Source organism: Pan troglodytes, chromosome 15 (assembly GCF_028858775.2).
Source record: "Pan troglodytes isolate AG18354 chromosome 15, NHGRI_mPanTro3-v2.0_pri, whole genome shotgun sequence".
Taxonomy (NCBI): domain Eukaryota; kingdom Metazoa; phylum Chordata; class Mammalia; order Primates; family Hominidae; genus Pan; species Pan troglodytes.
Window position 1 is genome coordinate 68,006,092 of NC_072413.2, and position 24,425 is coordinate 68,030,516.

General features: G+C 47.8%; 1 protein-coding gene across 8 annotated transcripts in view; it reads left to right on the plus strand.

Moving 5' to 3' along the window:
- The window catches only part of SMOC1 (SPARC related modular calcium binding 1), a 149,284-nt gene extending 135,872 nt beyond the window's left edge, over positions 1 to 13,412 (plus strand). For 4 of the 8 annotated variants that reach the window (XM_009428031.5, XM_009428033.5, XM_016926268.4 and 1 more), the window contains 2 exons: positions 4,252 to 4,496; positions 11,288 to 13,412. In XM_009428031.5, coding sequence (XP_009426306.1) covers positions 4,252 to 4,496; positions 11,288 to 11,304 — 262 coding nt within the window. In that variant the 3' untranslated portion in view covers positions 11,305 to 13,412. The remainder of the gene's footprint in view (positions 1 to 4,251; positions 4,497 to 11,287) is intronic. The other 4 variants (XM_009428032.5, XM_054666670.2, XM_003952529.6 and 1 more) reach the window with 1 other exon arrangement.
- The last annotated feature ends 11,013 nt before the right edge of the window (positions 13,413 to 24,425 follow it).

Genomic DNA, 24,425 nt, shown 5'->3' on the forward strand with positions numbered 1-24,425 from the left:
TCCAGGCCGTCCCGCCTTACCTTCTCTAAAACTGCTTAGGACAGCAGAACTGGGCCCGAGATCGTGGCCAAAGCAGGTTTCCTTGTGGTAAACGGAGCTGGCTCTCCAGCTGTGCATTGCAGCCAAGGCCTGGCGGGGCTGAGGCTGCAGAAGCAAAACTGAAAGTGCTGTGGGAGAAGTGTAGCCTATGCCACCTCTGAAACTGGGAGAAGGCTCCGTGGGGCCAGTTTAGGGAGGAACTTGGCTCTAGTGGGTTTCCTCATCCCTGGAGGCAGAAGTCAACAGGACAGTCACAAAAACAGCCCAGAGGTAGGGCAGACACCAACGTTATTTGGCTCATATTGTCTGAACCATAGTCTTCTAAAATCTGGAATCTGGTATCATTTGGGTGTGTCTTTTCATACCATATCCAAGGAAACTTGGATACTGTACCTACCCAGTGAGCCCTTTTAGTAGAAGTAGTACTTTACCCATGGAGAAGTCTGCAGTGTGGACAAGTGAGTGCTGTTACACTGATCCTAAGGAGCTCTTGCTCCCTCCAACTTAGGTCCCCAGCCTTTGCCTGATGACCAGCTTTGAATTCAGCAGTCCTGACCTCCAGTGGAATATATGTGTGCTTGTGTGAGACAGGTTGGGAGCCTGAGGCCAGTGCAATCCTGGAGCTGGGAGGGGAAGGGGCAAGGCTTTGGGCTTTCTTGGGCTATGGCTTTGTGGTTGAGGGGGTCTAACTGTGATGGAAAGTCTCCAGCAAAGACTGCTTGAGAGATTCCTGAAGCTCTCGGGGAGGCCTCCCTGCTCCATGCCTATCCAGCACTCCCCCAGGAAAAATCTCGGATTTTGTTCAGTTAACAGAGGCCTCTTGGGTCTTCTTTTGCACACACTTACTGCTGTGCTAGGACTCCTGCTGGATCTAAGTCTTAGCCAAGAGCTTGTACAAAGCATAGTGGGTACCTGCTGTCAACTTCATCTGTGACTTAAGGCTGTTGCCAGGCCAGAAACTTGATTTACAGAGTTTTTAAATCCATTGCCTTCAATAGTTTTGTTGGAAGTAGGGAAACTATCCCCAAACCCCTCCAGCTACTGTCTTTTGTCTGACTCCATCTTCTTCTTCAAGCATCATGCTTAAATATTCTTCTTGGGCCATGGCTAGAGCCTCCATTCCTCTAGATCAAGGGTTTTGTTTTGTTTTGTTTTTGTCTTTTTTTTTTTTTTAACCTGAGTCCATGGACTTTGAATGGATTTAGGGAGTCCATTAATCTGAAATCTGCAGACTTCTCTGTGTATGTCCATTTCTCTAGAGAGAGAGCTCACATCTTTGTGTAGGCTCTCAGAGGGTTCACAATCCCTCATGGACTCAAAGCTGAAATTTTCTGCTATTAATGTACTTGGAGTTTGGCCTGGCCAAAGTGTTGGATTCCAAAGATGACCCTAGGGCTACCCAGCTTACAGGTAGAGGTAGGGCTCTCTTATTTAGGGATTTGAGGGTTGTTTTGGCAGCCGAAGGAGTTCAGAAGCAGAGAATATCATGCTAGCTGGGAAGGAGGAAGGAAGGCAGCAGGACCCTCAGGCCTCACAGGGCAGGCTGTGAGTCATGCCCGTGTTAGAGGGAGCCCAGAGGCACTGCCTGGAGGGGCTCAGAGGATCTCTCCTGAGGAAGTGAATGCTGCACATCTCAGCCCAGTGGCTCAGCTGGGAGCCAGGCAGGGTGGGGGGCAGCAATCAGAAGTTGTGGCTGCCCTGCACTGGGAGGCCTTGATGGGAGGGAAGAGAGTCAAAATGTTGTTCTTCTGGCAAGGAGATGTCAGGAAGGGAAAATCAGAAGAAAGGCAGGGAAAGGGGCAGGAGTCAGATGATGGTCACTCTCAGGCATGGAAGGAAACTCTTGGAGGTTGTAAAGTCAGAAGAAGAACTGCTTCTTGCTGCAAAATAGCCCAAAGGAGGGTGGCAGAGCTCTATCAATGGAGTTGCTGAAAGCTGGACAGGCGGGAGCCCCAGAAACACGTGTTGGAGGGAGCGCGCCTCCCCTGGCAGGGCCTCTGGGTGGGATGACCTCATCCCTTCCCGTCTCAGCGACTGAGGCTTTATTATTCCAGCCTCTAGGTAGACATTACGCTATACTGAGCCTAAAGGTTAAAGGAAGAGCTGCCTTTGCCTTGGAACTCTCATGGCTCCCTGGCAGGAGGGGCTGAGCAGGAAGGTCCCTGACTGCCTCCCTCATTGCTTGAGAGAACTGAGTTCCTTCCTTGGGGGACTTCTGTCTCTCCTCCACAGCCTGTGTCCTCCCTGCTGTTTGGGGAAAGGCAGGGAGAGGCAGGTCACTCCCCTACCTGCACCAATAGCATTCCAACAAAATTTTCTGCCTTTGCATCTGGTATGCACTGCAGGGGCCGTCTTAACAGTGAATATTGCAGGTAAAATAGGGAAAGATGGAAAACACCAGAATACTGTGTATGCTGGCAGAGACAAAATCTGAGTTCTTCAGTGAATAACTTCATGCCTGTTTCAAAGACCTCCTGAGCCTGGTTTCCATGACAGACTAAGCAGATTTCCTAAAAGTTAGAGGCAGCTGGCAGCTCTCCCACGGCTCCCTCACACCTTCCGCCAGGTACTCTTTGAGTTAAACCTGTCACGATGAGGTCCCCTTGGCAGATCCACTAATTGCATCCTCCTGGAATCAGTCCAGGATGCCCGGATTACCTGCTCAAGACTGAAATTCAGCTAATTAGGAATAGGCATCTAACAGGGATGGATGACTGGCTTTTATTCCCCCCCATAATGGAACTTCTTTTTCCCTGAACTTGGACGTTACTTGGTGGGGTGGAAGAGGAGGGAGTTTGCTGGCTTGTTCACAGGGGAGGGGTCAGAGATTATCTCCTTTCTGGAAAACTCAGCAAACCCCAGAGAAGACAGGGTGGCATGACAAGTGCCTTGAATAGTTTCCCCACCAGGAACAGCTTCAGAATGTGCAGACAGGCCTTGGACCCTGATCTAGGATCCCTCTGGAACAGTGAGCCCTCTGCCCCACTTCTGACCTCTGGTAGTCATGTGCTCTGTCCCAGTGCCCTGCACACTGAGGATGTGAATGTGTGGGACTCCCAACATCAATCTTTTTCTCCTTCCCCAGGGGAAGTTGCACAAGGGCCTAGATCACAGTCACTCAGTGCCAAGGCCTGGGAACAGGAGCCATGGGGCTGATGGGGTTCCATTCTCCTGGTTAGTGAACCCAGGCAGCCCCTCTGTAATAGACCCATTATTGGCTTTAAAAATTGTAAATAGTAGTTATCACCCTGACTCCGTTTTGGGAGAAAATAGGAGACAGTTAAGTAAATAACATAGATGAGTAGGCCATTACATACAGGTACACATGTAGACGTAGATGTTGGCCTTGTAACTTGATGAGGGGCTGTGTTAGATGTGCTTGTGACTCTGCATCTGGATGCCAGGAAGTGTTCTTGGTGACTCTAGTCTAGCATTTCTCAGCAGAATCACCTGGCAGTGCTGGTGAATACATGGTTTCCTGGGTCCACCCCAGATCCCCTGACTAAAACCTCAGGCTGGAGAGACTCATCCCCAGTAGGTCCAGGCTTTTCCAGTTTTGGAACTTCTGTTGGTGTCTGACCCAGTTGCTTTCTTCTCTCAATTCCCACTGCACTGGATGTCCAGCAGTGATGGACCATGGGAACCTCACACCCCACATTCAGTCGTCATGACTATTTTCACCTTTTTGGCTCTGTCTCATAGAGACAGTGAGCCACTTGAGGCCAGGGGTGCACCCTCCAGGGCCCAGACTGGCACTGGGCGTACAGTGGATGCTCAGAGCACCTTCCCCACAGTCAGTCCACCCCAGGGCACATGTTTACGTGTAATGAGCAGCTTGTCCGCAGTGAGTGCTAGGCCAGGGGAAGGACAATTTGGATTCCAGCTCTGGTTTATTCAGCGAATTAGATCAAGCTAATTTGTCTTGAGCACCCATCATGTACAAGAACATTTCTGGCTTTGGTAGAGGGTGAGGCATGTTTGTGTAATAAAGATTACCCACCTGGGGAGTCCTGAGAAAAGAATGGTCCAATCTTAGGATTTGAGTCGGAGAGGATGGCTTAATGTTGCCACAGGCTGAGCCGCTCTGGGTGGACTTTGGCTTGGAGGAGCTGTTTCTACCTGACTTTCTGGGGGCAGTCGTACCAGGGCTGATGGTTCCTGCAAGATCCTGATTGGTGTTCTCTGGGGTGGGGGTGTTTGTCCATGGCCCAGGTTCTCAGAGCCAGACCCCAGCCACACCCTGGAGGAGCGGGTAGTGCACTGGTATTTCAGCCAGCTGGACAGCAATAGCAGCAACGACATTAACAAGCGGGAGATGAAGCCCTTCAAGCGCTATGTGAAGAAGAAAGCCAAGCCCAAGAAATGTGCCCGGCGTTTCACCGACTACTGTGACCTGAACAAAGACAAGGTCATTTCACTGCCTGAGCTGAAGGGCTGCCTGGGTGTTAGCAAAGAAGGTGAGTGCTCTCCCCTGTGCTCCTGGCCTTTCAATACTTGCCCCCACCCAGGCATGGGACCAAGGGCTCTCTGATAAATGAGATTCCAGATACTCATCTGTTCATCAATTATTTGCTGGAAGTGTGCTATGCTTCATGCTAGATGTTTGAGACAGTGGTGGAATTGACTGATAAGGTCCCTATCCTTGCACAGAAGACAGAGCTTAAATAAGCACTCACATGAGCTGTGATACATGCTGTGAGAGTGTGCTAGGGTGACTGTAGGATGAGGCTACAGTCACAAGTAGACCCATACATCATGGCTTGACACAGTGGAAAATTTTTCTTTCCCATATAATAGTTCAGCATGGTCGCAGGTTGTAGGGTGTGTGTGTGTGTGTGTGTGTGTGTGTGTGTGTGTGTATAGGGGAAGGAGTAGGGGCAGGGATTGCTCTATGCAGTCACTCTGGGATCCAGGCTGAGAGTGACTCTGCCATCTTCATCATGTGGCTTCCAAGGTTACTCTGGGGGTCATCTCCATCCTCAGTCAACCAGATGGAGTAGACATGAAGCAGTGCATGTGAGGGAGTTTCATGGCCCAGTCATGGAAATGACACTCATTCCTGCTGGTATTTCACTGACCAGAGCTCGGTCACTAGGAAGGCTGGGTTTTATGGGCCAGCCCTGGAAATGACACACATTCCTGGTCATAATTCATTGGCTGGAACTCAGTCACTAGGGGAAGGGAACCCAAGAAGAGAGCAGCATGAATTCTGGTGAACACCTAATAAGCTCTGTCACAGCAGGGCAAGTGCAGAGCATTGTAGCAACATATATAGGGGCACCCAAGACTCTAAGGGACAGACAGCCTTGAAAAACTTTGTGAAGGAAGCGATGCCTAAACCAGGGCTCAGCAAACAATGGCCTGAATGCTCAATCTAGTCTGTGGCCTGTTTTTGTACAGCCTGTGAACTAAGAATGATTTTTGCATTTGTAAAGAGCTGTAAGTTTTTTTTGAAAGAAGAATATATAAGAGGGACTGTATATGGCCCACAAAGCCTAAAATATTTACTATTTAGTCTCTTGCAGATAAATTTGCCAACCCATGGTCTAACCCATTACTGGAAACATGAGTAGGAGATGGCCAAGCAGAGAGGTCAGGAGAGGGAAGAGTGTTCTAAGCCGAGGCAAATGAGGAGTGAAGCTCTGGAGGCAAGGAAACAGTTTTCAATGAGCTGAAGGATGTTTGTGTGACTGAAATGAATATTTTAACAGTGATAGGAAGAGCAGGGGTGGTGACAAGAGGCAAGGTGAAGTTGGAGAGTTTTTAAATTCAGGTGAAAGACTTTAGACTTTATAAGGGTAGTGGAAAGCTGTTGAAGGCGTTCAGAGAATTGATAGTATCAGTTTTTCTTTAAAAAGTATTCTGGTTTCAGGGTGGGACATGGATTGGAAATGAGCAAGGCAGGGTCATCCAATATGAGGCATGGCACAGTCCAGGCTAGAGTGATGGAGGGCCAAGTTATGAAAACACAGCAGGGTAAGGGGAATGGAGAGAAGTGGGTGATTGGAGATCAAGTTAGGTATGGGACAAAGGTAGGTTTGTTCAGCTGGAGGCAGGGCTGCTCACTGAGATGGGCAACATGGAAGGAAGAGCAGGTTAAGTATAGAGGGATGTAGAGGGTGCCCAAGTATGGTTTGGACACGTTGAGTTGGATGCACATGAAGGATGAGTGGCTCTGTAATGCAGGTGAAGGGTCTGAAGATGCAGATTTGGGTGATGCCGACTTATTTGAAATGGAAGCTTTGGAAAAGCTGAGATTTCCTAAGGAGAGAGTTTAGCAGAAGAAGACAAAAAGGCCTTTTCCTTTTTCCTCAGTTGTCAGAGTAAACCCAAAGAATAGCATGGGAAATGGATGGGTTCCCATAGGAACCTGGGCTTGGGATCCACTTCCCACCACCTGCCCCACCATGGCTGGTTTCTGGCCTTGGTTCTGGGGCTTACTGGTGTGTGACTTCATTACTCTGGGCATGCCTGTCTGATGCGGATGCTTCTCTGTTCCCATAGTACTCTGAGTCTCCAGGACTCAGCAATGAGTCAATGGTTCAAACCCTGCCTCTGTCCCGGCCTCGCTCTTTCACCACATGCGGCTTGAGTGTCCCTTATCTGAAATGCTTGGGACCAGAAGTGTTTGGAACTTTTTCAGATTTTGTAATATTTGCATTACACTTACTGGTTGAGCATCCCAAATCCACAAAATCTGAAATCCGATATGCTCCAGTGAGCATTTCCTTTGAGCATCATGTCAGCACTTAAAAGGTTTTGGATTTTGAAGCATTTTGGATTTCAATTCAGTACAAATTACTGAACCATTCTGCATTTCAGTTTCTTCACCTGCTTAATGGGAAAAATGCTAGAGTCTATCTCATAGGACTGTTGTGCTGATTAAATGGGACAGTGAGTTAAAGCATTCCCAAAGTTCCTGAGAAATTGAAATAACTCAATAGAAGTTCAATATTACTATTCTTCTTTGTAAGATGAACTTACACTGTGTTGCAGTTTACTCTTCCGATTACCCCTTGAAGCCAAAAGGATTCTCTCTCTCAATTCCTAACCTCTAGCACAGTACATGGCACCTGGTAATTCATTAAGTCCTTGTTAAATGAATGAATAAGTGAAGGGATGAATGGATGAGGGGGTTGCCCCTTCCGGTGACATTATGCTCTGACACACTTGGAATTTGTGGTCCTTTCGCAGAGCACAGTCAGATGGCCAATGTCGGGAAGAGACCATCCAGTGTTAATGTAGACCCCAGGCATACCAGGGGCACTCCTGGGCTGAGCGATGATGCTCTGTACTGCCCCTGCCTTCGGCCCCCTTCCCGTGCTAGTAGTTCTGGTCTGCACAGCACACGGAAGCCAAGCAATGGCTGAGTGTGGTGAGCTCAGATCCACCGAGCTCAGGGACTCCTCTTAGCCTTCCTCTGAAGCCTTTCCAGGCACCAGGTGTCTGCCAGTCCCAGCTGACATACAGGACCTGACAGAAGCATCCAGAGAAAACTGAAGTAGAATGTAGATTTAGGGATCCCTGGTCATCTGGATGTTCCTCCTCAATCCAGGCTCAGCTGCAGACAAGTGTTAGTTTCAGTTATCCTCATAGCTTTGCCCACAGAGGCCCCTAGGGTGCTTTGGAGTGCAACTGTCATTCTTCTTGGCCCAGTACACCCTCTTGAACCCCTCACCTCAAAGGTAGGACTATGGAAAGTCTGGCCAGAAAGCCCGTGTCTGTGACATGTCTCTGAATGTATATACACATGTCTGTGCATGTCTCCGTGGGTAGGCCTCAGTGTGCACCTGTCTGTGTTCATGTCTGTGTCTGTTTGTACATGGTCTACACTTATGTCTTTAAGTATGGCTATGTGTGCATGTCTATACATATGTGTGCATGCATCGTGCATATGTCTGTGTATGTCTGTGCATGTGTCTGCATATGTGTGTGTATGAGTGTGATGGAGTGAGGGAGAGTAGAACATTGAGTTAAGAGGAAGAGGGTATGTAGGATTAATCAATGGGGTGGGGTGAAGTGGAGGCTGAGTAGACTTAAAGCCTATGCAGAGGCAGAAAGGATTCCTGTGTCCCCACTCTCCATTTCAACACACTCTCCAGGACACACTGCTCTGGACCCAAGCAGCCCAGAGCTAGAAGGCTCTGTGGGTCCTCTAATCCATTTTGCAGTCTAGGAGTCAAGGCTAGCCCAGAGAGGAGTAGCGATTTGCTCAAGGGTACATATGAGGTACCACCACTGCTGGCGCTTGGCCCAGCCTCAGGATTCCTGGGCCAGACTGCTGTCCCCTCCAGGAGAAGGACCCCAGTGTGTTTGAAGATGTCGCCTTGTGTGAGCAGGCCGGTCTTGGTTGTCTGGTGAAGCCAAGGGAGTGGCCAGTGGGGGAGTCTGGGGAAGAGGGGGAGCAGACCAGCCTGGGGGCAGCGTGGGCAGGAGTAGAGGTGTTGAAGGGGGTGAGGGTGCCACCAGCAACCTGAGTGGGGAAGCCCACAGTTTCCAGGCAGGCAGTGCCTGTGGGATGACGGACCACTATTGAGAGGCCCAGGAGCAGTGTGGGATACCATGATCAGGCACAAGTAGGGGCTGGAGTAAGTGCAGAGGCCCTGAAGTCAGATGGGCCTGGCTTGATTTTAATCCCAGCTCTGACAATTACCAGATCTTTAATCCTTGGCAAGTTACCTAAACTCTCTAAGCTTCCGTTTCCCCATTTGCACAGTGGAGATTATAGTACCTACCTCAACGATTTGGTGAGGATGTAATCAGATAATGTGTGTGAAGAACTTAGCACGGTACCTGGTACATAGTGAAGGCACAAAAGAAATTGGTAGCGGTAGAGGAACATGTCCGGGAATGAAGGCCTGAGTTTCAGAACTACCCTCTCCATCCCTCTGCTCTGCAGGGCGGCAGAAAAGCCCCTGTGGTCGATGGTGTGCAGGGGTTCCGGGAGCAGAGCCTGTGCGTCGGTCAGCCATCCCGTGTCGTGCGGTGCCCCCTGGTGGGCTGCGAGGGGCTTGCATGCTAGGTGGGGACAGAAGCTGGCTAGGGGAAGGATGCCGACAGAGCTTGGGGACCAGTAGAGTTTTGGGTCCAAGGGACTGAATTTTTGGAAATTCCACTGGAACACAGATATTTTACCAACCAGACTCCTCCCTGGAGAGCTGAATTCTCTGCATAACATGCCTCTTTATTCACTTTCCCAATTTATAAAGCACCTTCACTGGGATCATTGTCACCGTCCTGTGAGGCAGGCGGGGTGGGGTCTACTGCCTCCTTTTCTCAGAACTATCAGCTCTTCTTTTGCCTTGTCTGAGGATGCTCAGCCGACTGCCTGGGGCTCAGCCTTCTTCTCTTCCATCCTCCCTGGTGGCTCAGAGCATGATTCTGGAGGCAGCTAGCTAGGTCGGAATTCGCTTTGCCACATGGAAGCTGTGCCATCCTGGGTGGGTTACTTGATATCTCCAAGCTTCAGTTTCATCATCCTGAGATGGAGATAATTTTATCACTCTCAAATAAAGTCGCTCTGAGGATTAACTGATAGGACTTAGGTAACAGGATTAGCACATAAGCCTCCATGAAAAAGAGCTGGTTATGGCTAGCTGTCCATTTTGCTTCACACATCTCAGCCTGGTGGGCAGGACTGCTGTTCACCTCCTTTTTAGATGTGCTGACCTTTCTACTCAGCAAGGAGAGAAGCAGCTGCTGGAGGGAGCGGAGGAAGGGTGGGATTTGAAGTCAGCAGCCTGACTCTGCCGCTTCCCACCTGCCTGCCTTGGGGCTGTCACCTTCTTTTAGAGTTCATGTCCTCCTCTGTAAAATTGGATAAACCGATATCCACCCCACGCCCACTCCACCCCATGTCCGCTCTCCTTTCTTCAGTTGTAAGGAATATTGGCATAACCCAGGGGACATGGAGCTGTGGCTCACATGACCAACGGGTGGGCTTGGGTTCTGCAGCGCTGTACACTCCTCAAAGCCCTTTCTCCTCCTCCATGAATTCAGTGGACCCTCAAGGCAATTCTGAGAGGGAGGCAGAGCAGAAGCCGTACAGCTGTGGTTCTAGCTCCCAGGCTGTAGACTGATCCAGAGAGGTTCAGGGGCGTGCACAGAGTCACGTGGCCCTAAGCATCTCGGGGTGGTGGCGGGGGGCAGCTCTTGATGTGGTTGCCCCCAGCTCCTCGCTCCTCTTCAAGAGGCCAGGACCTGCTGGAGCAGGCGTGGCAGTTTCCACAATGGCTCAGCACCCTGTGGGGAGATGTGGGTGTCAGCAGAATAAGCCTGGGACTTTGTGTAAGTCGCCCCTCTGCTCTGAGCTGCTGCTGGATTCCTTCTACCTCTGACATTCTGTGACTCGGGGAACCAAGACCTGGGACAGTTCTGTCCAGGTGTATCAGCACCAGAGCCCTTCTTAGTGGATAGCTGAGGGATTGCAAAGATGTGCCCAGCAGGAGCCAGGCCTTATGGAAAAGGGACTTTGTGTGAAGGCGTTGGCCAGTAATAAGTTCACCTGAGCCATAGACACTCACAGAGCAAAAAGTAGGGGCCAAACAACTTTTTGCTCTTTCCCAAGTCTGCTCTTTATTCTGAGGGTCAGAGAGGACAGAGACCCAGCATACGGGAGAAGGTGCCAGTTCTCTGGTCAAGGCCACTCAATGTCACATGTTCCTGGTTTGTTGCAGGTGGTAGCCTTGGCAGTTTTCCCCAGGCAAAATGAGCAGGCACAAACCCATTCAGTAAGTTGCCCCTTTCTGGGCTCCTCAGGGGTGAAGGGATTGGCCAGGTGACTTAAGCTCCCATTTTCAGGTTGTTTGCTGAGGACACGAGAGAACTATTGGGTCAGTGCCAATGGGATTCTGCCATCCCCACCTGTAAACAAACCCCTGTCGTTTCCACCCCAGCCCCAGGTTGAAAAGCTGGCATGTGAGAGTAGTGTGATCTGAACAGAGTGCACACCCTGCAACCCACACTTCCCTAGGCCAAGCCTTGTTCTTTCCAATGCCAGACTTATTTCAGCTGCAGCGGTGGTGCCTCATAGTGGCAAAGGACAGGCTGGTAAAACATACTCATCTGCAAGTCCAGGCAACCTGTGCCCCACCTAGCCTCATAGAGGACAGCAGGTGGAAAAGGCTGCACTTGTGGGGAAATTGATGGACATAGTTGGATTTCTCACAAGCCCAACTCTAACTTCTTGCTTATATCTCCCCCCGACCATTTTTTTTTTTTTTTTTTGCATTCTCCTTCCTTCTCTCAGTAGGACGCCTCGTCTAAGGAGCAGAAAACCCAAGGGCAGGTGGAGAGTCCAGGGAGGCAGGATGGACCACCAGACACCTAACCTTCAGCGTTGCCCATGGCCCTGCCACATCCCGTGTAACATAAGTGGTGCCCACCATGTTTGCACTTTTAATAACTCTTACTTGCGTGTTTTGTTTTTGGTTTCAGTTTAAAACACCAATATCTAATACCACAGTGGGAAAAGGAAAGGGAAGAAAGACTTTATTCTCTCTCTTATTGTAAGTTTTTGGATCTGCTACTGACAACTTTTAGGGGGTTTTGGGGGGGTGGGGGAGGGTGTTGTTGGGGCTGAGAAGAAAGAGATTTATATGCTGTATATAAATATATATGTAAATTGTATAGTTCTTTTGTACAGGCATTGGCATTGCTGTTTGTTTATTTCTCTCCCTCTGCCTGCTGTGGGTGGTGGGCACTCTGGACACATAGTCCAGCTTTCTAAAATCCAGGACTCTATCCTGGGCCTACTAAACTTCTGTTTGGAGACTGACCCTTGTGTATAAAGACGGGAGTCCTGCAATTGTACTGCGGACTCCACGAGTTCTTTTCTGGTGGGAGGACTATATTGCCCCATGCCATTAGTTGTCAAAATTGATAAGTCATTTGGCTCTCGGCCTTGTCCAGGGAGGTTGGGCTAAGGAGAGATGGAAACTGCCCTGGGAGAGGAAGGGAGTCCAGATCCCATGAATAGCCTACACAGGTACCGGCTCTCAGAGGGTCCGTGCATTCCTGCTCTCCGGACCCCCAAAGGGCCCAGCATTGGTGGGTGCACCAGTATCTTAGTGACCCTCGGAGCAAATTATCCACAAAGGATTTGCATTACGTCACTCGAAACGTTTTCATCCATGCTTAGCATCTACTCTGTATAACGCATGAGAGGGGAGGCAAAGAAGAAAAAGACACACAGAAGGGCCTTTAAAAAAGTAGATATTTAATATCTAAGCAGGGGAGGGGACAGGACAGAAAGCCTGCACTGAGGGGTGCGGTGCCAACAGGGAAACTCTTCACCTCCCTGCAAACCTACCAGTGAGGCTCCCAGAGACGCAGCTGTCTCAGTGCCAGGGGCAGATTGGGTGTGACCTCTCCACTCCTCCATCTCCCGCTATTGTCCTAGTGGCTATCACAGGCCTGGGTGGGTGGGTTGGGGGAGGTGTCAGTCACCTTGTTGGTAACACTAAAGTTGTTTTGTTGGTTTTTAAAAAACCCAATACTGAGGTTCTTCCTGTTCCCTCAAGTTTTCTTATGGGCTTCCAGGCTTTAAGCTAATTCCAGAAGTAAAACTGATCTTGGGTTTCCTATTCTGCCTCCCCTAGAAGGGCAGGGGTGATAACCCAGCTACAGGGAAATCCCGGCCCAGCGTTCCACAGGCATCACAGGCATCTTCCGCAGATTCTAGGGTGGGCTGCCCAGCCTTCTGGTCTGAGGCGCAGCTCCCTCTGCCCAGGTGCTGTGCCTATTCAAGTGGCCTTCAGGCAGAGCAGCAAGTAGCCCTTAGCGCCCCTTCCCATAAGCAGCTGTGGTGGCAGTGAGGGAGGTTGGGTAGCCCTGGACTGGTACCCTCCTCAGATCACCCTTGCAAATCTGGCCTCATCTTGTATTCCAACCCGACATCCCTAAAAGTACCTCCACCCGTTCCGGGTCTGGAAGGCGTTGGCACCACAAGCACTGTCCCCGTGGGAGGAGCACAACCTTCTCGGGACAGGATCTGATGGGGTCTTGAGCTAAAGGAGGTCCCTGCTGTCCTGGAGAAAGTCCTAGAGGTTATCTCAGGAATGACTGGTGGCCCTGCCCCAACGTGGAAAGGTGGGAAGGAAGCCTCCTCCCATTAGTCCCAATGAGAGAACTCAACGTGCCGGAGCTGAGTGGGCCTTGCACGAGACCCTGGCCCCACTTTCAGGCCTGGAGGAAGCATGCACACATGGAGATGGCGCCTGCCTGTAGATGTTTGGATCTTCGAGATCTCCCCAGGCATCTTGTCTCCCACAGGATCGTGTGTGTAGGCGGTGTTGTGTGGTTTTCCTTTGTGAAGGAGAGAGGGAAACTATTTGTAGCTTGTTTTATAAAAAATAAAAAATGGGTAAACCTTGGCGGCTGTTGCCTCTTTCTTTGGGTGGCTTCCTTTAATGAAAAGGCTTTATTTCCTAGAAAGCTTAGTTCGTTTCCCTGGCCTGGGTGCTCTCCACTTCCATCCAAGGACATCTGAGGTGCTGCCAATGATGAACCTAGCAGGGGACCCGGAAGTGGCCAGTGTGGTACTGCACCTAGAGAGGGGACTCCCTTGCTAAAGGTGTTTGTGCACTCTCTGTAATTCTTCCTCTTACCTCCACCCACATGTCTGCCCCACGGGATGCCCTTCCCTGACTGCCATTCCCTTCCTCTCACTGGAATGTAGGGAATGTTGCTGGCAGAGCTTTGGGGGCAGGGCTTGGGGAAGAGCCTATTCCATGGCTTCAGGCTGTTGAAAGTGGGTACATTGCCATCATCCAGATGACAAGACGCCAGGCTGAAATGTAGCCATAGGTGGGGAGCAGACCCCCAGTGGAGTTTTTCAGCCTGTACCCCAGTTTTGTGGGGTATCTATTCTGGCTGAGGCTGCAGGTCTGGTTTGTAGAGCTGGAGAACTCCCAGACGAGGATTGGCCGCAGGGGTGGAGATTCTAGGTTTTCTCCAGCGTGACTGGCCTCTTTGCCTTTTTCCCTCTCTGCACACACAGCTGTCCCTGGAAATGACCGCCTCAGCCATCCCCTTGGGAACCTTCTCCAGATTCCTTGTGCCATACTCTGCCCCCTTGTCTTTGCAGGTGAACAGAAGATAATTCCCCTTGTAAAACTCTCCTCCAGCCTTTGCTCCAGCTAGGCTTTCTTGCGACAGGATCTAAGCCCTGGAATTTGATCACGCAGGCCACTCCTTGTCCAGGGCTGGTCCTTCCTTGCAGCTCAGAAGAGAAGACAGGTGGTTCACGGCACACTTACCGAGTGCCAGACACTGCCTGCTATGTATACAGGCCCTGTCGTATGTATGTAGTACCACAACCCAGTGACACAGGCATCATTGTTCCTATTTCTCAAGTGTGGACTCAGACTCAAGAGTTCAGTGTCTTGCTGGGGTCACCCAGCTGGAAAGGCAGAGCAGGAATCATACTTAGATTTTCTGACTCCAGGCCTGGAGCTCTGCCTACTCCTCAGCTGCCTTCCTTGAAGGGTTAGAACTGCAACCGTCTCCTTCCTGTCCAGCTTGGGTCCTGGTGGGAGTTCCACCCAGCAGTGAGTGCATTTTTTCCCCAGAGCAGTTAAGGGTCTTATTAAAAGCCACCACTTTGCTGAGGCCTGTACAGGCTTTGGGGGTTTGGGGAAGAGAAATAAGGCAGGCACTTGTCCCTTCAGGGAGGGACTTGTCCCTCACTGGGAGGTTTGGGGTTGACCTTGGCTCCAGCAGAGATACCCAGCCTGGCGTGGAAGGGGCGGGTCTGAGCTTACGCTTGACTGCAGGGCAAGCTGCAGGCCCCTTCTGCCTTCCCCTGCATTCACCAAGGACAGTAGGACCAAGAGTCAAGGAAAAGTGCAAGATAGATCTATCCCATTTCTTCCTCCACCTGGAGATTCCTGAGCTATGCTCAGCCTCTGTGGGGCGGGGAAGAATGGGGACATTTTTAGTCAGGATGCTGAGAAGTAATTCCTGCTGGGGCCAGGCATCTTTTCAGGGCTGCTGTGATGCCAACAAAGAAGGGGCCCCAGGCCCATCCTTACTCCTGGTCCCCAAAAGGATCCAAGTGGGATGGGAAGCTGGCAGCACCAACCCCCTTGTAGATTAACAACAACAACAAAACACCAAAAAATAAAAAAAAGCAAAACAACAACAACAAAACAAAACAAAAACCAAAAACTAAAAAACCAAACCAAAACCAAAACCAAAAAAACCCTGGCTCACCAGGCTGTTCATCTGGCTATTTACTCCCAAGTTCCTGAAAGACCTGCAAGGCCACAGTTGTGCCCACCAAGGAGGCTGAAGACCTTCCCAGGCACCATGACCTTCTGGTCTGTGGTGTTAGGCCTTTTTCTACTACACAGGTGGAAATAGGTGAAGCTTGATCTTTTCATGCAGCACTGCCGAATCAAGCTCTCAAACCTAGGGCCTGGATCAACATTCCCCTTTGTGTGCCTTTCATGAGTTGATAAGGAAAAGGGCCATGACCTTGGTTCCATGCCTGCCTACTCCTGCAAGTGTCTGTGCTACGTATGGGGCACAAGTCTGTCTTGTCATTTCTCGTCAAGTCTTGGTGGGGCACTCTGGCCAATTCCTTCTACTCCTCTATGCCACCCCCAACCAACACCTCACCCAAGCAGCCCCTGCTCCCTCTCCTGCTCTGCACTGCCCCTTTTTCCTCTGTCAGGATGCACTCTGTGAAAGCTGTCTTGCCTGTATCCTCCTAGCCAGAGCACTAACTCTAGCTACTGGTCGGTGGTCCTGTATGTGGTACCCCAGACCAGGCCTGTCTACAAGTCCAGGGCAACCCTGAGAATTCACACACTTGATGGTCACATGCACTGCATACTTGGATGTGGTCTCTCCACACAATGATGGACACGTTGCTCAACTGCTCATAAGACTCAGTCAGGAGAGACCAGGATAAGCTTCAGTAAGTACACCCTTCCCAACCTCTCTGGCTCAAAACAGAAAGGTGTTTTTCTCACTGCTGCGACACAGCAGTGAGATAACAAGAGTCATGTATTCAGCACGGTGCCTGGTACAAAACTGGAGCTCAGTATCTGTCAGTCATCCTCCTCTTCCTCCTTACTTGTATCATCAGTGAGCGTTGGCACTGGGAGGAGCCTGAAAAATCACCTATTCTAATGGTTATACGTGAAAAATCTAAAAGCTCAATAGATAGGCGGAGTGGCCATCTCCAGGTCAAATACTTGGCTTGTGATGCAGCCAGAATTAGAATTCACTTCTGTCAACTCCTAATTTAGCATTCTTAATAGCAATTACTTTGCTATACATTTAAGGAGGCATACAGCATATATAGATGGAAAATTCCATTAAATGATGGAAAGAAGTGTGTCTACTGAGATGTTGAGTAGTTCACTGTATCAGATTCTAAAAAATGAGTTGTTTAGGGAAAGGTATAATGAAATATACCTGACAAGGCAGTGAAATGAGGTAGAGATAGAGTGATGGGATGCACATGCCATTGCAAAAAGCATTATGATGCGGGCTGTATGATGGAGTTGTAACTTCTGGAGGAAAGCTAAAAATGGAGGAACAGATTAATATCAGCAGCAAAACCACATGGTCTGGCAGGAAAGTCAGGGCCAGTGGAGAGAGCACCTACTACAGGAGTCTTCAGCCTGGTTTTGCTATGAACTAGCTGTGTGTCCTTGAGCCATTGGCTTCACCTCTCTGGGCCTCCTTGGTGTTTTTGCCCAGGAGTTCTCACTGTATGTCAGACATTTTGCTAAGCCTGTTATCTCATGAAATCATTGCAACAACTCTATATGGTGTGCAGAAATCTCCTGCCTACCCCATCTGGAGCCATTCTTCCCCCTTCTTCACCTGCTGCGTGCTCTGCCTGGGGGACTAACTTTTATGCATGGCATCAATGGAGTTCTTGTGCTCTCTGGATGACCAGGAGTCCAGTGGGAGATGGGAGAGTGGGAGGGTTGCCTTGGGCTGGCTTTGTTTTTTGACTGAAAGGTATCACTCCTCTCTAAGAGGCCTATCTACCTGATTCTCTCTCCTTCTCAGTTCCTGAAACCTCTCCTCTCCTTCCACTTGGGCCTAGGAGGAAGCAAACTCATAAAGTGGAACTCTGGGTTTGGGCTGGTCATGAGCAGCTCAAGGATAACTTCCTTGATGAGGGCAAATAAGACCCAGGTAGTTCATGGTAAAGGGTGGCATCATCAATACTCAAATTATCACTGAATGGGGTAGAGAATAAAGTGGAGGGCAAGATGCTGGGGGATCAAGTGGTTCTAATGCTTTGTTCCTAGAGCAATTGCAGTATTTTCAAAAATTATGACATCACCTTATTCTTTGCATGACCCTTGCGAACATACATGGGGGAAAAGACAAATTAAAAGCTATTAATATGCACAGGGAGAACTGGAAGTCCTCCCAGGAAACTTTAAAGGCATCCCTCCTCTCCTATAGCTGCAGGGACCATAGGGATATGGACCAAGCCCAAGTTGCAGCATTAATTAAATGCTGGACCCCATTAGGACTCTTCAGGACATGAGTATGGAAGGAGTAACACCAAATAACATATGACTTAACCTACCCATGTAGAACTGGGTACCTTTCCCAATAGATTATAAAATTGAACTTGCTCAGAAATATTTATTATAAAATGGAAGTGGTATGTATATAGGGAAAACAGCCCATTCATGTCAAGAAAGCACCAGTAACCTGCACAAACAGGCAGTTTTGACTCTTGTGGTAACTCCAGGTAACAGCTTTGCTGCCTTTCCCTCAACCACACATTGACTTCATGGGGAATTCCCTGTGACCAGTGAATAAATGAGAAAAAAGCATATGAACCTAATTCTGCACAGCATGCCAGCACCAGCCAGAAGTGGACAGCGCCATCTATAGCCCTACTCACAGGAGACCCTCAAAGACTGTGGTGGATGGAAATTTTCCCAGTGGACAGAACTTCAGGCAGTACATTGAACTGTCCACTTGGGCCTGAATCATGGATCTACACCAACTCTTGCAGTGGATGATGAGTGACTGGCTCATTGAGGACTTGAAGCTAATTGGTGGCAAGAAAAATTAGGAATTTAGGAATTCCATGTATGGAATGGGCCCCATAGTGTGAAGATATAGTGCCCCATACAAATGCCTATCAGAGAGCAACCATGGTGGTAGATGTTCTTAATATGACTCATGCTGTCGTTAATATTAGTTGGCCCCTCTCTCTAGCCACCCTGATGCTGGCTCAGTGGATCCATGAACAAAATGGCATGTCAACAGGGATGGAGGCTGTACTTGGACTCAACAGCCTGGCTGTCCTCTCACCAAGGCCCATTTGGCTACTGCCACTGATGAGTGTATGACCTGCTCAAAGCAGAAGCAATGGATGAGCCATTGACGTGGTAATATCTCCCAGGAAGGCCAGCAGGTTATATGGTGTCAGATTGATTTCCTTGGACAATTGCCATTATAGAAAATGTAGCACTCAGTCTCTTCACAGAGGATAGACTCATATTCTGGGTATGAATTTGCCTTTCTTGCCCATAGTGTTTCTGCTAGCATGTCCATTTATGGACTTTGAATGTTTTATCCATTGCAATGATATCTTTCACAACATTGTCTTACCAGGGTCACTGGTCTTACCACTTTTCCCATTACCCAAAGGTGGAATGACCTGATTCAGGCTCAATTACAGCATCACATAGAAGATAATACCTTGTGATATTAAGATGCTATCATACTGAATGCAGTATATGCTGTAATTGGGGGCCAATATCTAGTGCAATCTATCCATAGATGGGATCATAGTTCTGGAGACTAAGCGGTAGAGATGGGTGATGCCTCTCATTATTATGCCTAATAACCTACATGAAGAATCTTACTTTCTGTTTCTATAGCTTTGGTCTCAGCAGGTTTGGAAGTCCCAGTGACAATGGAGAAATGCTTGCACCAAGGAAGAGTTCTGGTTCTGATGAATTAGAATTAGATACTGCCTCCTAGTCATTTTGGGTTCATTGAACTGGTGAGGCAAATGTCCTAATTACCTGGGGGAAATCAGGTTGCTGTTGCATAATGAGAATATGAAGGACTGGGTTTGCAATGTAGGAATTCATCTGATGTACCTTTTCATACTCCCTTGCCCAAAAGTACTGGTCAACGGAAAACTGAGCAACATGCCAATAATTCAAATCTTGTGGGAATGAAAGTTTGGGTTATCCTACCAAGGAAAGAACCTCAGGTAACTGAGATGCTAGCTAAGAGTAACAGGATATGGAATGGCTGGAAAATATGGCAGCACAACAGAGTAGAAGTTGCATGTAGACAGTCCATCTCTTACTAGCTCTGTAAGACTCAATATTTTAGGGTGACAAACTGTCCCAATTTTCCAGGACTGAGAGATTTCCTGGACACAGGACTTTCAGTGCTAAAACCAGGAAAGTCCTGGGCAAACCAGACAAGTTATCCTACTTATGATTTGTGCTTTCTTCTTCACCACCCTGACAGTAAATAATAACTATCTTACCTACCCAGCAGGTGCATGTGAAGATAATGGTCAATCTAGATATTAAGCCCAGCTCTGCCACTTACTTGTGGAATGGCCTCGGACAGATGACATAACTTCTCACAAAGCTTCACTCCCTTCTTCAGGCCTACCATTATCTGACTTACTTATTAGCATTAATGAACTCCTTTGGCCTGCCGCCTCTTCTATGTCACCCTTTCTTTGACACCAAACATGTCTGTCTCTCTTCTCCACTGTGTCTAAAGGCTCACATGACTTGGAGGTCCTGGTGTCCCTTGACCATCTCTCCAAATCGTAATACTCAAGTTTAACATTTCTAGGGTGTATGGAAGGTGCTAAACCCTATGGCAATTGACTTGAGAATGGTTTCTTTAATCGTTGCAACAGTGTATTTTGGGTTCAGGGAAACTGAAGCTCAGGGAGGCAGTCAATTGCTTAAAATTCCACAACAGGTAAAAATAGTAGAGCTGGGCTTCAAACCCCACAGAACGCTGGAGGCAAGCATCAACATGCAAAGGCAAAAATGCAATACCTCAAGCCTTGGTCCATAGCAGGTGTCATGTGTACAAATGGCTTCAGGACTGGACTGGTCACATGAATAAGAGATGTGGATTGGGTAGGAACTCTGGTAAACTGAGAGAGTAAACGCTGTGTACATAGATAGGGTGGCCACTTAGTAGCGCCACTGGATTTGTTGCCTCACAGGAATGCCTACCCAGTGTGGCCAGAGAAGCCAAAATCCAGATTTTTACACAACATGTTTCTGTTTCAAAATACTGAGAACTATTCCAGTTTTGAAAAAGCACTGTAAGAATCAAACACATCAAGTCTGCTGGCCACCAGGTTTTAATGTCTGCCCCACAGTCCCACAGTCATGGAAGGAGAAATTGATTGAGTGAGGACTGAGCCAGAGGTGATGATCATAGCGAAAAAAAAAAAAAAAGAATAGTTATCATGCACTGTAGAAGCAATCCCATTGATGTAATTTGCAGTTTGTAAACATGACAGAATGACTACCACTCCCATTGTGTTTTTGCTGAGGTAGAAGCTAGAAAGAACTTGAGAAACAGCAGAAAGGACTAAGATTAGAAATCGGAATCTAAAGATTTGAGGTACCAGAATAGTTTACCTTGGGCTGCACCTCCTTTCCAGATTTTTAAGAAAGAATGATGCAATCCCATTTCTGGGAATATATTCAAAGGAAATGAAATCAGCATCTTGAACAGGTATCTGTATATGCATGTTCAATGCAGCATTCTTCACAGTAGCCAAGATGTGGAAATAACCCAAGTGTCTGTTGATGGATGAATGAGTAGAGAAGTTGTAGTGTGTGTGTGTGTATGTATGTGTATATGCACACAAACAATATGCATATAATGGAGTATTATTTGGCCTTAAAAAAAAGAAATCCTGCCACCTGTGACAACATGGATGAAACTGGAAGACATTATGCTACGTGAAATAAGCCAGGCACAGAAAACACAACTACAGCATGATTTCACTCATATGTGGAATCTACAAAAGTTGGAACTCATAGACACAGAGTATAGAAGGGTGGTTACCAGGGGATGGGTTGGGGAGAGAGGAAGCTGTTGCTCAAAGAGTACATACCTGAGGTTATAAGAGGAACAAGTTCTGGAGACCTAATGTCCAGCATGGTGACTATAGTTAATGATAATGTGTGGAGTACTTGAAATTTGCTAAGAGAGTAGATCTTAAGTATTCTCATCGCAAAAAAGGGCAACTATATGAGGTGACAGATATGCTAATCAGCTTGATTGTGGTGATCGTTTCACAATGTAAACAAATATCAAAACATTATTTTGTAGACCTCAAATATATATAATTTTTATTTGTTGGTTACACTTCAGTAAAAGTGTAAGAAAAAATAAAAGAAAGAATAATGAATTGCCTTCAAGTTTACTAGTAAAGGCTGATCTTAGTTTTCGTAAAGTCAGTTTGACTTCCCTTCTCCTTTGTTCCTTCCTGAAAATGCCACAAATGCCATATGACACACCTACCAGGGCCATGTTCCAGGAGTCTTTTTTGGATTCCCTTTCCCAAGAAGATGTCTTTTGAATCACCCCCTTCCTGGGGCCAGATGACTCTCCATTAGAAAATTGTAATCAGGCTCCTTAATCCAAATAGCTTTATCACAGTTAAATTTCTCTTTTGGAAATTTCCATCAGTCTGCCCTTGGCTTTTACTGGCACATCATCCATTCAGGTGCCCCCAGGGGAAGTGCCTCGCTTAGTAAGAATGGAGACAAAGGAGAGGAAAAGGGAACTGTGGGAGGGTGAGAGAACCAGTGCTGACTGGCTTCTCTCGCCTTCCCTCGCCTTCCCTCACCTTCCCCACCTGGACCCTGGCTGCCTCTCTAGGGAACTCTGTCTCGCTGGCTAGATCCAGCTTCCTCTAAGTCTCATTCTTTGTTCTGGTGTTTGTCACAAGGGTTCATAACATTCTGGGAAGAGCTTGAATTTGGCATCAGAAGACCTGTGTTTGTGTCTGCCTCTTACTATCTGCTTTCTCCTGGGAAGTCATCTAACCTCTCAGAACTTTGTTGATAAAATAAGAATATCTACCACTTGTGGTTCTTATCAGACTCAAACACATGTATATGAAAAGCTTTTTGTGAACCATGAAAACCCACATAGACATAGGTCAGATTGCTCTTGGCCATCGATAGTAAAAATATCTATCTTTAATCACAAAGGGAGTGTGGCAGAGGCAAACATTCAAACACATTTCATCCTTTTGTAGTATAGAATGGTCAATGGGAAGTGGCTGCCCCACAAGGATGATATCTCCCAGTCTACTTTGCATGTGAGTGGGTTGAAGTGACCAGCTTTTACTAATACAAGAATATCAGCGAAAGTAATGAGTACTACTTCAAAATCAAGGTAGTCAGAAGTGTGTGTGTGCTTTTTCTAATTTTTGTTCCATCTACTGATAGATGAAAAACACTCCAGGGCCCCAGAGGCCGACAGAGTTACAAAATAGAAGGAAACAGAGTCCCTGAATCATCACATGGAAGAAAGCCACCTGCTGACCAAGAACATCTTTATTGGATTATTATGGGAGTGAGAAATAAACTTTTATTTTGATAAGGTATTGAAATATTGGGGTTTATTACAGCAGCTAACATGACCCTAGTGAAAAATGAGCCAAAGGGATGGGCATGTTGTGGCTCAATCAGTAAGAAGTGCTGAAAATGAACACGTGCATAATGGCTAACAATGTCTTCTTCATATTGAATAATACACAGGCCATAGGGCCAAGGAGTTGCAAATGGGCATCTGCAATGGTGTGTCAATTAAGGTAGCCAGGCAGTTTGAGTGTGTGCATGCATGTGTGCGTGCATGTGTGCACACACGCACACACACTACTTCTGTATATATTCTAGGATCACAATATTAAAGCTAGAAGTAATTGACTTCAGAGGTCATTTATGAAAACCTAACTTTATAGTTCAGGAAATTGTGATCCAGGGAGACAATGCATCCAAAGAGAAGATGGATTGTTAGTGGGGGCATCTAAACTAGTACCCAGGGCTTCAGATTCCTGGGATGAATTCCTCAATTCTCCTCCTATGGTTCATTCCAGCTTCTGTTTTGACAAAGCCTAACACCTGGATAACCCAGAAAGGACTCAGAAAATGGGAGCGATGATGGACACAAATGGATTTTGTGATTTTGTAATTTTGCATCTACCATTTAATCTGCTAAAAGGTTTTTTTTTTTTTTCATTTTTAATTTAGTGGCTGGCAAAAAACTGAATGAGGCTTTTAGTCCAACCATTTTTCCCTGCCTGCTTTTTGTCCTAATCTGTTTCACTCACAAATCCCATTGACATCTTGTTCTCAGCTTCCATGGTAGGAATTGTGTTCCTGATGCTGCTTTCTCAGCCCCAATTTTGGCCATAAGTTTAAGCCCAGGACCCTATTGCAGACACCTTCTAAACCTCAGCAGTGGGCACAGAGGGGCCACAGGTAGGATCCACCTACCCTTAGCCTTCCTCTTGACCTCTATCCTAGCCATGCTTACTGCTGCCATTCCATGACTGTGCCATGTCATGCTTTACCCTTGTGCCTTTGAATGTGCTGTTCACTTTTTGTCCATCCTTCAATATGAAGCCCCTCACCAAAGTAAATCATGATTTCATCTTCCTTCAAGATCCTACTTACCTGTTACATTCTCTGTGAAGTCTTTCCCAATTCTTCCAGGCTGAGTTAATGTTTCCTTCCATTGTGTTCCCATGGCATTCTGTTTAGGTCACTCTTAGAGTGTTCAGGGCATAGGACTGCCATTAGCATTTGCACTTTGGTGTCCACATGCATCATAAACCTCTTCCCATCACTTGGCTTTTAGAAGGGGCAATAGTACCTACAATGTGATCATCACCCTCCTCTCCACACCTGGGTTGTTTGTACCAGAAGTGAACATTTGACACAAAGCACCCAGTCCATAGGCACTGTGACTGCCTTCTACAAAGGATTCTGCCTTCTCAGAATGGCCCTCTGGAGATGGAGAGTTGACCATATTCTCTTGATAGAGAATTTGCACTCAGAGGAAAAGAGGGAAGTTCCAGTTCATTGTGGTGATCAAAGCTGTGAGGTCATGATATAGTGTCAGGGCTGGTGACTGTGCTGGGCTGTGTGCAAGAAAATAAATCAGAGGAAGCACCTTGGGAGATAAAGGAAGAGGATGGGCCCAATGGGCAGAGGGAAGCAAGGGTAAGAGAGGCCAGGTGGCTTGGGGGAGGTGGGGAAAGTGGGCTCAGTTCCTGATGGCTTTCAGGCTCCTACGGCCTGGCTGTGCCTCCTGCCTTGGGTTCCACAAGATCCCACCACCAGGCCTTCGCAGCATTGCCCCTGTTCTTTGAA